This window comes from Sphaerodactylus townsendi, linkage group LG10, assembly GCF_021028975.2.
Source record: "Sphaerodactylus townsendi isolate TG3544 linkage group LG10, MPM_Stown_v2.3, whole genome shotgun sequence".
Taxonomy (NCBI): domain Eukaryota; kingdom Metazoa; phylum Chordata; class Lepidosauria; order Squamata; family Sphaerodactylidae; genus Sphaerodactylus; species Sphaerodactylus townsendi.
In genome coordinates this window covers 25,127,648-25,141,153 of record NC_059434.1, presented here as the reverse complement: position 1 = coordinate 25,141,153, position 13,506 = coordinate 25,127,648, and the positions used below count along the sequence as shown (strand labels likewise).

The window sequence follows — 13,506 nt, the reverse complement described above, 5'->3', positions numbered from 1 at the left end:
TAATGAAAATGATTTAGAACAGATGGGATTTTCTGGACACCTGAGAACCAGTGAAAGAAAACAAGAAGAGGCAGAAAAAATTGACCTACTCAAGGCCCTGAGACTTCATAGAATCCAAGAAGGGGAGATTCTGAAATGCTTGGTGAGATTTCAAGATTGTTTCTACGCTTACAGGTTCCCAGCACTAAATCCCGAAATGTTTTCGGCAAGTTGCTTCATAGGAATAAGATCTACTGAATCTCTAAAGGGTGGAAGCAATAACATGATGTCCTAAGGCCAAGGTGCATGGAGTCATCTGGCTTGCCTTTATAGCAAAGCCGCACTGCAGTTTCTTCTTAAAGCAGTGAGTGTCAAAATGTGTCCTGGGAACCCTTGGAAGCCCCCTCCCACCCAAAGAAAGATCAGCAATGGCAGGTTGGCTTTCCTGAAAGGCAGCTTGTCTGCCAGTACCAGTCCTTCCATGTTATGTATGTGTGTGGGTGAAGTGCCAACAAGTTTCAGCCAATTATTGGTGACCCTAGCAAGGCTCTTTCAAGGCCAGTGAGCAGCAGAGGTGGTTTGCCAGTGCTTTCCTCTGCAAGTCTTTCTTGATGGTCATTCTTCCAAGTACTGACCCTACCTAGCTTCTGAGATTGGAAGAGCTCAGGCTGTTCCACGCTACCTTCCCTCCCCGTCCTGTTTCCCTTCCCCCCCCCCCCTGTTATGTATAGCCTAAGTGAATGTGTATTCGGTGTGTTCTGGAGTACAGTTGCATTCCTGCTGGGTGACCATGAGTCTCATGACTCTATGACCGTGGTGGCAAACCTTTGGCACTCCAGATGTTATGGACTACAATTCCCATCAGCCCCTTCCAGCATGGCCAGTTGGCCATGCTGGCAGGGGCTGATGGGAATTGTAGTCCATAACATCTGGAGTGCCAAAGGTTCACCACCATGGCTCTATGAGAACTGAGAGTGCTCCTTAGAACACATGCCTTCATCCTCTGCAGTATATAACAATTCCATGGAAAATTCTCAGAGGTATCCCAATAGACGCATCAGCACAGAAAGTTTGAAAAACACGGACTAGGAAGCAAATTACATGCAGAGAAAGGCAAACATACAGCTTTCAGCAGCAGCCGGGGCACTTAACAAGACTGAGTATAGTAAGCACAGTTTTCCCCATCTTGTGCTACTTATATTAGCTGCCTTCGTGCTTCCAGACCCAATGCAAAGAGCTAGTATTAATTTTAAGGTCCTAAATGGGCTTGGAGCTGAGGTATCTTTTGAACTACTTCCATCAGTGCATACAAGCTTGCACTCTGAGGTCAGCCAAGGAAACCTTATTGGGTGAACTCCTTGCTGGAGAAATCTGATTGGTGGGAACCTGCTTGAGAGCTTTCTCTGCAACCATCCCTCCTCTTTGGGATTCACTGGATCTTGTGAGTTGCAATCAGATTCTTCTCAAGAATCCTTCCAGCATCAGCTGAAAACATCTTTAGTCCAGACGCCTTTTGAACAGTTGATTCTCTTCCCTGTTCCTGTACGGTTGTTATCTATTTTAACTGTTTTGTATGAATTATAATATTGTTAACTCACATAAACAATATTATTGTTGTTGTATTATGTATTATCAGCCTGTCCTTAAATAATCAGTTCTTGGTATTTTAAAAGACAAAGATGGGATATAGAGTTTGTTTATTTAGTACATTTTTAGCCAGCCCTTTATCCAAGGAGCAGAGAGTAATATAATCTCTCCCCTCTTGCATTTTATCCCAACCATGCAGTAAGGTAGGTTAGGAAATGATGGGTCTAAAGTCATCCAGTGAGTTTCTTGCAGTTGGGGATTTGATTTTTCCAAGGGCAGCATTCTAACCACTGTACCAGACTGCTTCATAAAACATACATCTGGAAACCAGCAGAAATTATCTAATGCAGGGGTAGGGAACCTGCGGCTCTCCAGATGTTCAGGAACTGCAATTCCCATCAGCCTCTGTCAGCATGGCCAATTGGCCATGCTGGTAGGGGCTGATGGGAATTGTAGTTCCTGAACATCTGGAGAGCCACAGGTTCCCTACCCCTGATCTAATGCTATGTTTTTCCTTGGAAAAATTTCTGACCCACATATGTAAAAATAGTATGTTTCGTTATAGCTGTCAGGGATGTTGTGCTGCTAATCAATCGTGTTAGACTTAATGTGAACAAACTGCAGTGCTTGTAGTAGGTAAAGATTTGTACAGAGTGCGTATGCCCTCTTTCGCTATCATAATTTAAGTACATTCTTTTGAATTTGAGTTGAAATATTTCCATTTCATATTTCCCCTGCAAACCTTCACCAGTGCTGGAAGCCTATAAGTTGGAAAGCTACTGGAGGGGGTAATACAGAATGTGTATTTCTGGGGGCGGGGGAGCACCTTGCTGATACGCCCACTCATCCATGCCAAACTGCTGCCTCTTGACGCTCTCTTTATTGTAGAACTGATGGGATTATGATTTGTAGCTTGCATTTCATGAGAAGAAATGTATCTTTCAGCATTAAGTAATTTAATCAATTTAAAACAAGTTAACTCAGGAGTTTCTCTCGTGGACAGCCCTAGGGTCACCATCTTGACCGGAAGTTTTGTATGGGCCCCAGCATTAAGTAACAAAGAATAGGATACTGCAGAATGCAGAGGACTGTGCAGTTGTCTTGGTGTTAATTTTTCCTGTTATTCAAATAGCCTGCAGAAGATGCCTTGGCACCCTGTTTGGAGCTGCCATCGGTCAAACCGGCTGAAGAGAGAGAACTGCATTCTGGGGGAATCACTTTTTATTCCACTCACATCCAACTTCACATTAATCACTCTGAAAAGAAAGTTTGTCTCAGTGCTGGCCTTTTTGTACACAGGGGATAGGCTAGCAAACGCTTGGGAGTACCAGATTTATGTCCTCTTAACTTTTTTGAGGAAAAACTGATAGCAATTTTCACTGTCAAACTAAAGTTGACATGAAACTGAACAAATCAAAGTTTCTGAATACAGAGTGAACTGAAAGGCATTGGCACAAATGCCGCAATCCAGCAAAACTCTGGATTCAGCCTTTTTTTTTTTTTTTGAGGGGAGAACCAAAGTGAAAAGTGTCTGGAAGACAAAAAAGACATTTCACTGTCAGTTTTAGAGGCTTTGCGTTGAAAAGTTTTGCCTGTTTTCTTTTTTTGTCCATTTGCATTAAATACATTCTTTTTATACCATTATGGTGCACATGAAATGATATAGGTGTATTGTAAATACATCTATGCATTCTAGGAAACCTGATCCAGCATATCTTCCATGCAAATAATGCCACACCATGGAAAGTAAAGATCTTTGAAGGCATTAGTACTTAGCAGTGGAGTTAGCAGCCCGTGCCTTCAGATGTTCCATATGATACTGAAGCATTAATCCTAACACCCTCCGGATTCTTTTCTTTGGAACCTTTCAAGCTAAAATAACTGCAGGTAAAAACTTGGAATGTGTGGGTGGCATCTAGACAGAAATTTACTATCCCCAGGTCTGTGCATGTGCTGTTTCTCCAGGGTGTTTTTCCTTTTCCTCTTTACTGACAATTCCCATGCTTTCCTTCCCAACTTTCCAGTCCTTGCTAGCCTTCCAAATGCTGCAAAATTGTAAATATTGCTGTGGGAGTCAGGAATGCCGATTGCACAATGTTTATATAAATGCCCTTTTATGTTGTATAATTGAGCGCAGATGTGTTTGGCACAGTTATGCTATTGCAGTTATGCTGTTGCATAACGTTTGAAAGCTGAGCTATGTTGTGAAACATGATGCCATCCTATCTGAAAATAAGGAGAAACGGCTATCTTTTTTTTTTTTTTTGCTTTTAGAAAGTTTCTTTCCAAGATGCAATAATGGAAAAATATCCCCCGCCCCCCATACAGTCTGATTTGGTACCATCTATTCTTTTACTTCAGGACTCCCCCCACTTCCCTCCCATTTCACTGTGCTATAATTTTGTTCTCTTGGAAGGTGGTCTTGTGGGTTCTTGTAATTGAGCTTCAGAAATTATGGCCCTAGATACAAATGAAATCTTTAAGTCCCATTCATTTGGCATGGTATAAGCGGCGCAAGTCATGCTTCTTTTGAACTTTCAAGCAGCAAAATGAGTCACATCAAATAGATAATATAGTAACAAATGTGTTGCCCCCCCATCACACTTATCAAGGTAATGGAAAATCTGTGTATAGGGCTATGTGGGGAGCAGAGATGAATTTGCACAGAAGGATCACCCAAGAGAGGGGGAGACGTTCATTTTCCTCTCTTGTGAATATCCTCTTTCTTGGCTAATGCTTTTTCATCTGTGGGATTCGCATGCTGCTGCCTTAATGCAATTATAATCCTTAACTGGGTTTTATATGTTAGGAACAGAGTGGTCATTTTGCAGTACAGGAACTGCATGATCTCACAGTACGATCCTTTATCATAGTAACATGCTGTCTCATTGCATTCATGTGATGTGGGCTATGTTTTTGAATTTTCGCAGAGGCTGTACTTCTATCACAAACCTCCACTAAGTGCAATGTTTGCTTCCTTATCATCCTTATCATGGTATTTGACCATTTCTTGATGCAAACTATTTACATCAGTAGATGGAGTCTTCTTTCTTTTTTCCTAAAAAAGCAAACAGGCTTATCCTAAGGGCCAGGATATGGGGTAGAATTGTTCTGTGGGGATGACTGACAAAAGGATTGTAACTCTTAATATTGAAGTTATGGTTGATATACAATATTGATAATATTTACTGTGGTTAATAATGATATTGTTGTTTCATAGAACACTTTCAAGGTCCTTGTCACAACAATCACATGAGGCACGTTGCCTTCACTCCTACTTTGCTGATGCTGGATGTGTGTCTGAGGGAGTTAGGCCCTGCTTGTGATTCTGACAGACTGATCCTATGCAAAGTTATTCTGCTCTGAGTCCACTTAAACCAATGGGCTTAGATTGGAGTAGCACTGCATCGAGTAACTATCTTAAGTCTCTTCCAGCTTCTCTGCCTTCTACAAGGTTGTCTGCTTGTTGTTCAAGGACCATGTCAGATCTGAACAAGCCCCTCTAAAGAGCTTTCTCTTTCACAGTGACTTTCCAAGCACACTTTTTCTCAAAAATGTGCAACCTGCAGCAAAGGAGTTGGTATTGAAATTTATGGTGATTAACATCTTGTAGTGGGGAGCAGCTGTTGAATGCAAGTCCAGCACAGTGTTTTAAAAACTGGGATTGGCTGAAAATCTGCTGTAAGGTGACCCAGTAAGGTTTTCAAGGCAAGAGACGTTCAGAAATAGTTTGCCATTGCCTGTCTCTGCATAGTGACCCTGGTACTCCCTTGGTGGTCTCCCACCTGAATACTAACTAGAGCCAACCCTTTTTAACTTCTGAGATCAGACAAGATTGGGCTGTGATTTTTATCGAGGGCAGAGCAAGAAGAAAATTCTCCTCAAAAGGATGAGAAAGCAGCTTTAGTTCCTTTTACCACCTCACACCAATTTCCAGATTCAAGAAATTATGGTAGCCATAATGGGATCTTCATGTTCAGGACTTCCCTGCCTGGATTTCTCACGGAAGGAAACTGGGGGTTTCTGGAAATTGGGAAGTAAGGTGCTACCCAGAGCTAGGAAATGGATTTTATTTGTTAATGTCTGTGTTCATCCCTTGTTTTTTTCCTTCTAGTTAATAGCATTCATGATGGATCCCAACTGTGCTTTAGTTTGGAAAGGAGGTACACACATAAACATCAGATTGTGGTTCATGAAAGCTGTCCATTAAGTTCTTTTGCTGAATTACACTAGAACTGTAGATATTTTTCTAGGGCTGCAATGTGATTTCAAAGTAGTTTTTTTCTGGCAATTTTATCAGTAACAGTAACAGTAAACCTTTATTAGGCATAAATAGTTCTGCATACAGTATCTGGCAGTTTTATCGTTGATTTTGTGTGGATCCATAATGCGTTGACATGGTGATTTATTTGAGCCAAATACGAAACATATTTTATCTATATTTTTAAAACCCTAAAAGACTTGGGACCTGGATACCTTAAGAGACACCTCTTCCCATATTGTCCAGCCTTCTAGTTCAGATCTGCCTCACAAGGCAGGCCGCATGGTGAAGTGAGTAGGAGTAGTAGACTTTAATCTGGAAAACTGGGTTTGATTCCCCTCTCTTCCACATGAGCAGCTGATTCCAATCAGGTCAGCGAGGTTTGTTTCCCCACTCCGACACACAAAGTCTGCTGAGTGACCTTGGGCTAGTCACAGTTCTCTCAAGACACTCTCCAGGGGGATAGCTTTCTAAAACAGCACCGGGGCACACCTTGGGCACTACACCCTGTGGAATTGGGATGGGGCACAGCTGGAGTTCAAGTGTGCGGCCAGCCTCCCATGGTCAGGTGGAGTTTGCGGGATGTAGAGCCAACAGTATAAAGCTGGAGCTGGTAAGTCCTCAGTGTTCAGTTTGCTGCTGGACTTAGTTGAAAGCTGAACTCAGCCATCTGAAGCCAGCAGCAAGCTGGCTTGCACCTCACAAGAACTTCATGTGGAGATTGGGAACGAAATGGGCCAACTGACCCTGCACTTGAACTCCACATAGTTTGAGGGCGGAGCTAGGCTGGCTGGCCCCCTCCCAAGGTCCATGTGGCATTCAGGTGTGGGGCCAGCCCAGCTCGTCGGCATCTAACAGCGCCCCTGCCCCAACTTCTCAGGGCCGGGCCCAATTTCATTGGGCGGGGGGGAGGCACGTGGCAATCTGCCTCCCAACAAATGGTGCCTAGGGCTCTCACCCCCACCCCCTTGTGCCCTCCTCACTATGCCAGTGACTGTCTCAGCTCCACCTACCTCACAAGGTGTCTGTTGTGGGGAGGGAAAGGGAAGGAGCTTGTAAGTCACTTTGAGACTCCTTATGGTTGAGAAAAACGGGGTGCAAATCCAAACTTTTCTTCTTTGTGCCGTTGCTTTTAGAGGTGAGGTGCCTGGCAACTAGAAACGAGGATTTTTCAGTAGTGACAGCTCACTTGTGGAATGCTCTTATTGTGGAGACTTTCCTGGTGTCTCCATTACTCTCTTTTGGGCACCAGGCTAAAAACTCTTCTGTTTACCAAGACTTTTAATGAAGGGTTGATGTTTCTCCACAATTTTAATAGTGTGTTTTGGTCTGGAAAGTGTTATTTAACTTTTAAGAACAAGTATTTTTAAGCTGCTTAATTATCTATGTTTAATTTAATGTTGCTTTTAATTAAGAATGTTTGATTTTTTATTGTGTTTTATTTTGGAATTACTTTCAGGCAAGTAAAAAAAAATGTAATATTTATCAGAAATGGTGGCATCTATTACCCAGAATTAATTGGAAGGATCTCGGGTACTTGGTTTGGCCAACTAAAACAAAAAAAGGCGACGGTAATCAAAGCTAATCGTATATGTTGTAGAAGTATAGCCTCTACACCACATGTCCCCAATATGGCGCCTGTGGGCACCATGGTGACCGGTGACACCTTTTGTGTTGCACACCAAGCATTTTTAAGATGTACGTAGTGCCGGGTAGGGTTTTTGCACAGCATGGCTTTTGATTGACTACTGGAAATTTGATTGGCTGTGCAGATTTTTAAAAATGTTGCTTTAGCAGCAGTTGTCACCATAGCACAAGAATCTGCACAATGTTACTGAAGTTAAGCTGTGGCAATTGTTTTTTGGCTGGCTCCTCCTCTTGCAGCAGCCATTTTGTTGTGCGTATTGTGCCATCTCAAAGTTGGGGACCCTGCTTTGCGCGCTGAAGCTGGTAAGGTGATTCCTAAAATTACTGATGGTGAATTGTTTCCTTACCTATGTCAATTGATTCTTTCTTTATGTGTGTGAGCTCCATACCATCTGCATTTGTGGAATCCTCTTCATCATCTGGGAATTCTGTGTAAATTTGAAAGCAGATCTCAGAAGGTGATTAATTATACTCAGTTGCTTATACTGAAGATATAAATGAGGCACAACATTAACTGATTATTAATGTGGTCCTATCTTTATACCTTGGTAGAGGCGTAGCTGGGCCAAAGTGTGCCCAGTGCGCATTCTAATTTTCTGTCCCCCGCAGCACCCCACACACCCCTTTCCACACTTACCTTAGTTCCTTTCCTTTTTCAGAACTTTTTCAGGCTGCAAAAGACCTGTTCTCAGTAAAAACTGCCTGATGGGAACTATACTTCCCAGGAGACCTTGTGAGCCCCAAGGTCTCCTGGGAACTGTAGTTCTTCAGGCTGTTTTTACTGCAAACAGGCCTTTTACAGCCTGAAAAAGTTCTGGAAAAGGAAAGGAACTAAGGTAAGTGTGGGAAGGGGGGCCCCGTGGGGGGACAGGGAAAAGGGGAAGGGGCCTGGGGGCGATTTTCCACACATCCCAGGCGTGCACCCGGTGCACGGCGCACCCCCTATCCCCTTGTAGCTCCATTACTGTACCTCAGTTTCAACCATTGCCAAAACAAAACTCACAGAGTTGGAATTAGGATATGAACATCCTCTAAGTGTTTTATTCTTTTGCTTGAAAAAGATGTTTAAAATGCTAATGCCCAGTCTAGATTTGCTATACCAGCAAATAAAATGGTGCACATTGTCTTCAGCAACAGAGAAATCCAACATATTTTCATGTGGATTCAAATAAACCAAAGTGGATAAGCTGTAAAGTTTCTTTTGATAAAATATCTTATAGCAAAAATGCCATGCTTGGACAAAACCACACACAGCGCTGTCTTAAACAGAATTACACCCCACAATCCTGTCGACTTTGCTGGTGAAACTCTATTTAATATTTCACTAGAAATGAGATTGCAACTTGCTAATTCCAGCAAGTCCTGTGAAATGTGGAAAGAACCAAAGGATGGTGATTTAAGCTTTTCCCCACTTGGCTGTACTGAGGATGAGTTTTCAGACATCTGCCACACACAAAATATTGTGCTATGGTAGCTGCTAAGTTTTTCAGAAATTAGCAAAGTCAATATATTTCAGACTGCAAGATTTCCAAGACAGACACTTAATTATGAATTTGTATGCTAGGCAGAATTGATCCATGATAGGATATGAGATCTCTGGGCATTTTCTGTGACTCATTGGACATGAATGCATCACACGGTGGTCACGATCCTTCCTCCATGTGTATGAACAAAGAGTTATTGTAGCTACTGAAAATGCTTGATGTTTTAAAAAAAATGTGGACTGCTATATTTTATCTCTGCAAAGAGGGTGGAATTCTGACCTTGAGTTTAATTGGCTTCTGGCTGTTTGGTGATGCTGCCTTTTTGAATGGGTACCTCCTATCTACACTGAGAGCTGGAGAGACTGACCCAACTACAAGGTAAATGTCCAAGGTTGTGCAGAAGGGTCACTGACTTCAGTTTCTGACTCTGAGGCATGTACTGAGTCTTTTAGGCAATGCAGCTGGCAAATATTGAGCAACAGAACCAGCGGCTGCAACATTCAGTGTCAGCGCTCACTTATTAATTATTGCTGAAAGTTTTAGCTATTTAAAAGGCACATCTTTCAAGTTTTTAATATATTCACAAACAGTATGAATGCTCTTTTGGGTTTCTGAAACTGAAATGCATTTTGCCATAATCTATTAAAATCCCTTGGGTGCTGTGTGGTTTCCGGGCTGTATGGCCGTGTTCTAGCAGCATTCTCTCCTGACATTTCACCTGCATCTGTGGCTGGCAACTTCTGCCAGCCACAGATTCTCTGAAGATGCCAGCCACAGATGCAGGCAAAACGTCAGGAGAGAATGCTGTTAGAACACGGCCATACAGCCCAGAAACCACACAGCACCCAAGGGATTCCGGCCATGAAAGTCTTTGACAATATATTAAAATCCCTTTGCGCAGAACAAACACTTAAATTCAGATCCAAGTTTATACGTTTTTACATTCAGTCTGATTAGTAGTTTGGCACCCTCTGCTGGGTAAGACTTTCGTCTTGTTTTAGGAAGTTTTTGTAGTACTGTTCTTTTCGGAGGAATATCCAGAATCAGGCTGCCTGCAGGATATTTTGAAATGTAGTCAGTGTTTTGCTACAGGAATGAGGAATGCTTGATCCAGTGGGCTCTCGTTTAAATGCTTAAGGGCCCTCTGTGGTTTATCTTGATACATGCTGTTGATCGACTTCTGGTCCTTTCTCTGTGGGTGTTTTGGCATTTTGGGGACAGTCCTTTTGAAAATGAATTTTCTGAAAGAAAAGCATGGTAGGTTTCCTCCCTCCTATCCTCATAACCATCTTGTGAGTTCTTTCACTTATCCAGAAGCCAAGGCATAGTGCGTTATAGGAATCTATGGAGGGAGGGGAATCTACGTGTGCCTAGATATTTAAAGTGTTGGGAATATCACTCATTCCAGCATAAACTTCCTGAAGAAAACTTTGGTTTGGTTTTTCCCAGTCTCTCTACCCAGGCAAACCTTCCCACTGAGGCTTTGGGAAAAACAGAATACATGCAGTACACATTCTCTTACTAGGTCTAAATGTATTTTACTACTGTAAAATACTTAAATAAAGTGGTATGTTTCATGTATTAGTGAAAGTGTTACTCACCTAAATCATCAACTTCTTCTTTTATATCTTCCTTCATGTATACCATAACTGGCTGGCCTAAATGACCATTTGCATAGTTACCTTCATGGAGCACTAGACATTCAAAGAGAGATAATTATGGTGAAATCCAGCAATCGGGGGAGCACAGCTATTCCATCTGCTTACAAATCCCACCATATGATGTTAGGCTAATAGGCCCATCCTAACATCATCCCAGTTCCAAAAGTCTGTAAGACATACCAGCTCATTCAACTGCAGAACAACTAATGTTTTCATGGTGAGAACTCAAAATCCATGCAAAGCAGACAGCTCCAGGAAAAGAGTCACTATTATTCATACCCACAAACTCTGGGAATACATAATTATGCATTCTACTTCTCAGACACCAGAAATCATATGTATTCATCTTTTCTTCAATTTTGGCTCCCCTGATGGGGTAGCTGTGGCTGGTGGTTGCTTCCTTTTCTGGCACATGGCTCAAATTCAGACTCAGCAGGCTGGGTTTGGGCTACTGCCATAATGTCACCACCACCAGTTAAGCAGCCCAGAGGGAGGGGCACGCGATGCACCAGGCAAATACCCCTGTGGGGGCGTGGCGGGGTGGAAGACGCACCAGTGCACCGGACACTACACCTCTGAAACAGCCTCATTGGCAGTCTGCTCCAAGATAAAACTGACAGTCCATTGCCCAACCACTGACTCTTCACCGCCATCACAATCAGCCTTGTTTCTAGCCTGTCTTGACTTTTTTCAAATTTTGCACCTATACTGTGGGAACTTAGAATGATGCTTCTGGGGACTGGCCTCCCTCAGGCTGTCCTGTATATTGGCATGTATGCACATTCAGAGACCAAATAATGCATTTATGGAAAATTGCTAGGAAAACAGATCAATGGGAGAAAGATCTCTCTTTTTTCTCTACAATTCTCTCCTGCTGGCCCAAACTCCAAACTTCAAAAGCTGTCAACATTAGCTGGAAGTCTTACATATGTGGTGGAATTCACAAAAGTTGTATTTTTCTCAAGGAACAAAAGTTGTATTTTTCCCCTTCCCCTCCCTTGCATGCCACACCTCTCCCCCTCCCCCTTCCTCTGCTATGATGGGTGGGGCAGGTCCAGATGCCGAACCCCCTCCCTTCCCTTTCATGCCACCCCTCACTCCCTTCCCTCCCTTGCACGCCACCCCTCCCCCTCCCCTCCCTCCACTAGGGTGGGTGGGCCATGTCCAGATGCCGGGCCCCCTCCCCTCCCACCCTTGCATGCCACCCCTGCCCCTCCCCTCCCTCCTCTAGGGTGGTTGGGCCATGTCCAGATGCCGGACATGTTGTATTTTTGTATTTGTATTGTTAAGTTGTATTTTTCTCAAGGAACTCTGAAGGCTGTGTGTTTACCTGTTTCTGCCACTTTCTGTCTGTCTGTGAGCCCCTGATCTCCTGACATACTGCTGACTGAATCTTCCTCGCCAGCATCTCTGTGCATTTCTGGGTAAAATGTTAGAGGTTATGTTATTACATTTTTAAAAAAAAAGTTATGACAACAGAGGAAGCTGTAATATATTCTCCTAAGAGACTTAAAGAGTAAGAAATGTTTACCTAGTCCATTGGAGACCCAAGTAGTCAAAACTGAGTTCTTATTTATAAAGCATCATCACTGTACAATCAAATAGTAGCCTCATCTCATGAAGGGTTAAAAATCGAATGGTGGGGTGAGGGGGCTCACTTCTGGAGCCAGTGCAGCCTTGCATGGACATGGGTGCCCACCCCCCTGGGTGCAAATGGAAAATGCGCTGGCAGAGGGGGCAGATATGAAGGCAACCAGGAGCCATGCAGTTCTGTGGTGCCTGACCATGGCCACCATGCCTTAACCATGTCAGCACAGGTTGCTGTGCTGGTGTGATAGGAGATGTTCCTGGGGGGTACCGCCAACCTTAGATGGCTTCCACCCGGGGTTTGAGGCCAGGATAGTGGCTCCCTGGTTTTTGGACTGACCCAACCCTTTTGGGTGGGATAAGTTTACTGAGCCCTATGGAGGGCTTCCTGGTGGCAGGAGTTTTGTAGTTGTTTTCTGCTCCCTGCACCACCAGAAAGCCCTCTAGAGGTGGCAGGACAGCACCGCCACAGCACCATCCCTGGCAACCCAGGGCTCTAGATTGAGCTACCCCAGCCTTAGTTTCAGGGCACAGCACAGAAAGAAAAGGTGAAGGTGAAACTTGTTACTAGTCCCCAGTCAATCAGACTATGTAACACACCTGTACTTTGTATGTTTCTGACACACTTTGTGTGTGTTTGCTATTCTCAGCAAGTTTTATTTTACTTTGCTGAACATACAAACTTATGAATAACATATGAAAGGCATCAGTCATATATAACTCTCTCTAACTACTTATAGTTCTGACCGTGAATGCATTACAAGCAAGTTGGAATTCTGCTTCCAGGAAGTTTTCACTCTAGAAACTAGAGTCTGGTGTTTCTGTACTGTTTTAACTGAAAGATTTGGTGGTGGTTGTTGAAAAAAATTAGTATCCTATGCCTTGCCTAGGAGGGAAAAAAATCAGAATGTTTTGGAACAGTTTGTCAAATGAACACCAGCACTGACCAGATTATTCTAGCCCAGAGGTCATTGGGACACCTCAGTTTAATTCAGAGTGCATTAAAAAAAACCCAGTGTTTAAAAAAAATATTAATTTAAATCAGATTTTTTTAAAAAAATGCTTTTTGAGGGGAAAAATCTATCTAAAGACAGTTTTCTATTTAAGAATCATTATTCATCATGACAAGTCATTCACCATGAAATAAGTTTTTGTTTTTAATTATGTAGCATGAGGCAATATATTTATGCAACGTTTAAATAGTTTGGTAAATAAATTCCATTAGTCAAACAAACATTCACAATGTCATGCTCTTCCAGAAGTTTCTGTAAGATTGGGGGGGGGGCATTTTTTTTCTATG

At 42.9% G+C, this 13,506-nt stretch overlaps 2 protein-coding genes across 4 annotated transcripts in view; one reads left to right on the top strand and one right to left on the bottom strand.

Annotated features, from left to right (window-relative positions):
• Positions 1–13,506, top strand: part of PPAT (phosphoribosyl pyrophosphate amidotransferase) — a 58,028-nt gene that overhangs the window by 21,535 nt on the left and 22,987 nt on the right. The window lies entirely within an intron of this gene.
• Positions 1–13,506, bottom strand: part of PAICS (phosphoribosylaminoimidazole carboxylase and phosphoribosylaminoimidazolesuccinocarboxamide synthase) — a 56,583-nt gene that overhangs the window by 37,155 nt on the left and 5,922 nt on the right. For 2 of the 3 annotated variants that reach the window (XM_048508880.1, XM_048508881.1), the window contains exons 4-6: positions 11,950–12,039; positions 10,560–10,652; positions 7,822–7,902 (exon numbers count right to left, since the gene is read on the bottom strand). In XM_048508880.1, coding sequence (XP_048364837.1) covers positions 7,822–7,902; positions 10,560–10,652; positions 11,950–12,039 — 264 coding nt within the window. The remainder of the gene's footprint in view (positions 1–7,821; positions 7,903–10,559; positions 10,653–11,949; positions 12,040–13,506) is intronic. The other variant, XM_048508882.1, reaches the window with a different exon arrangement.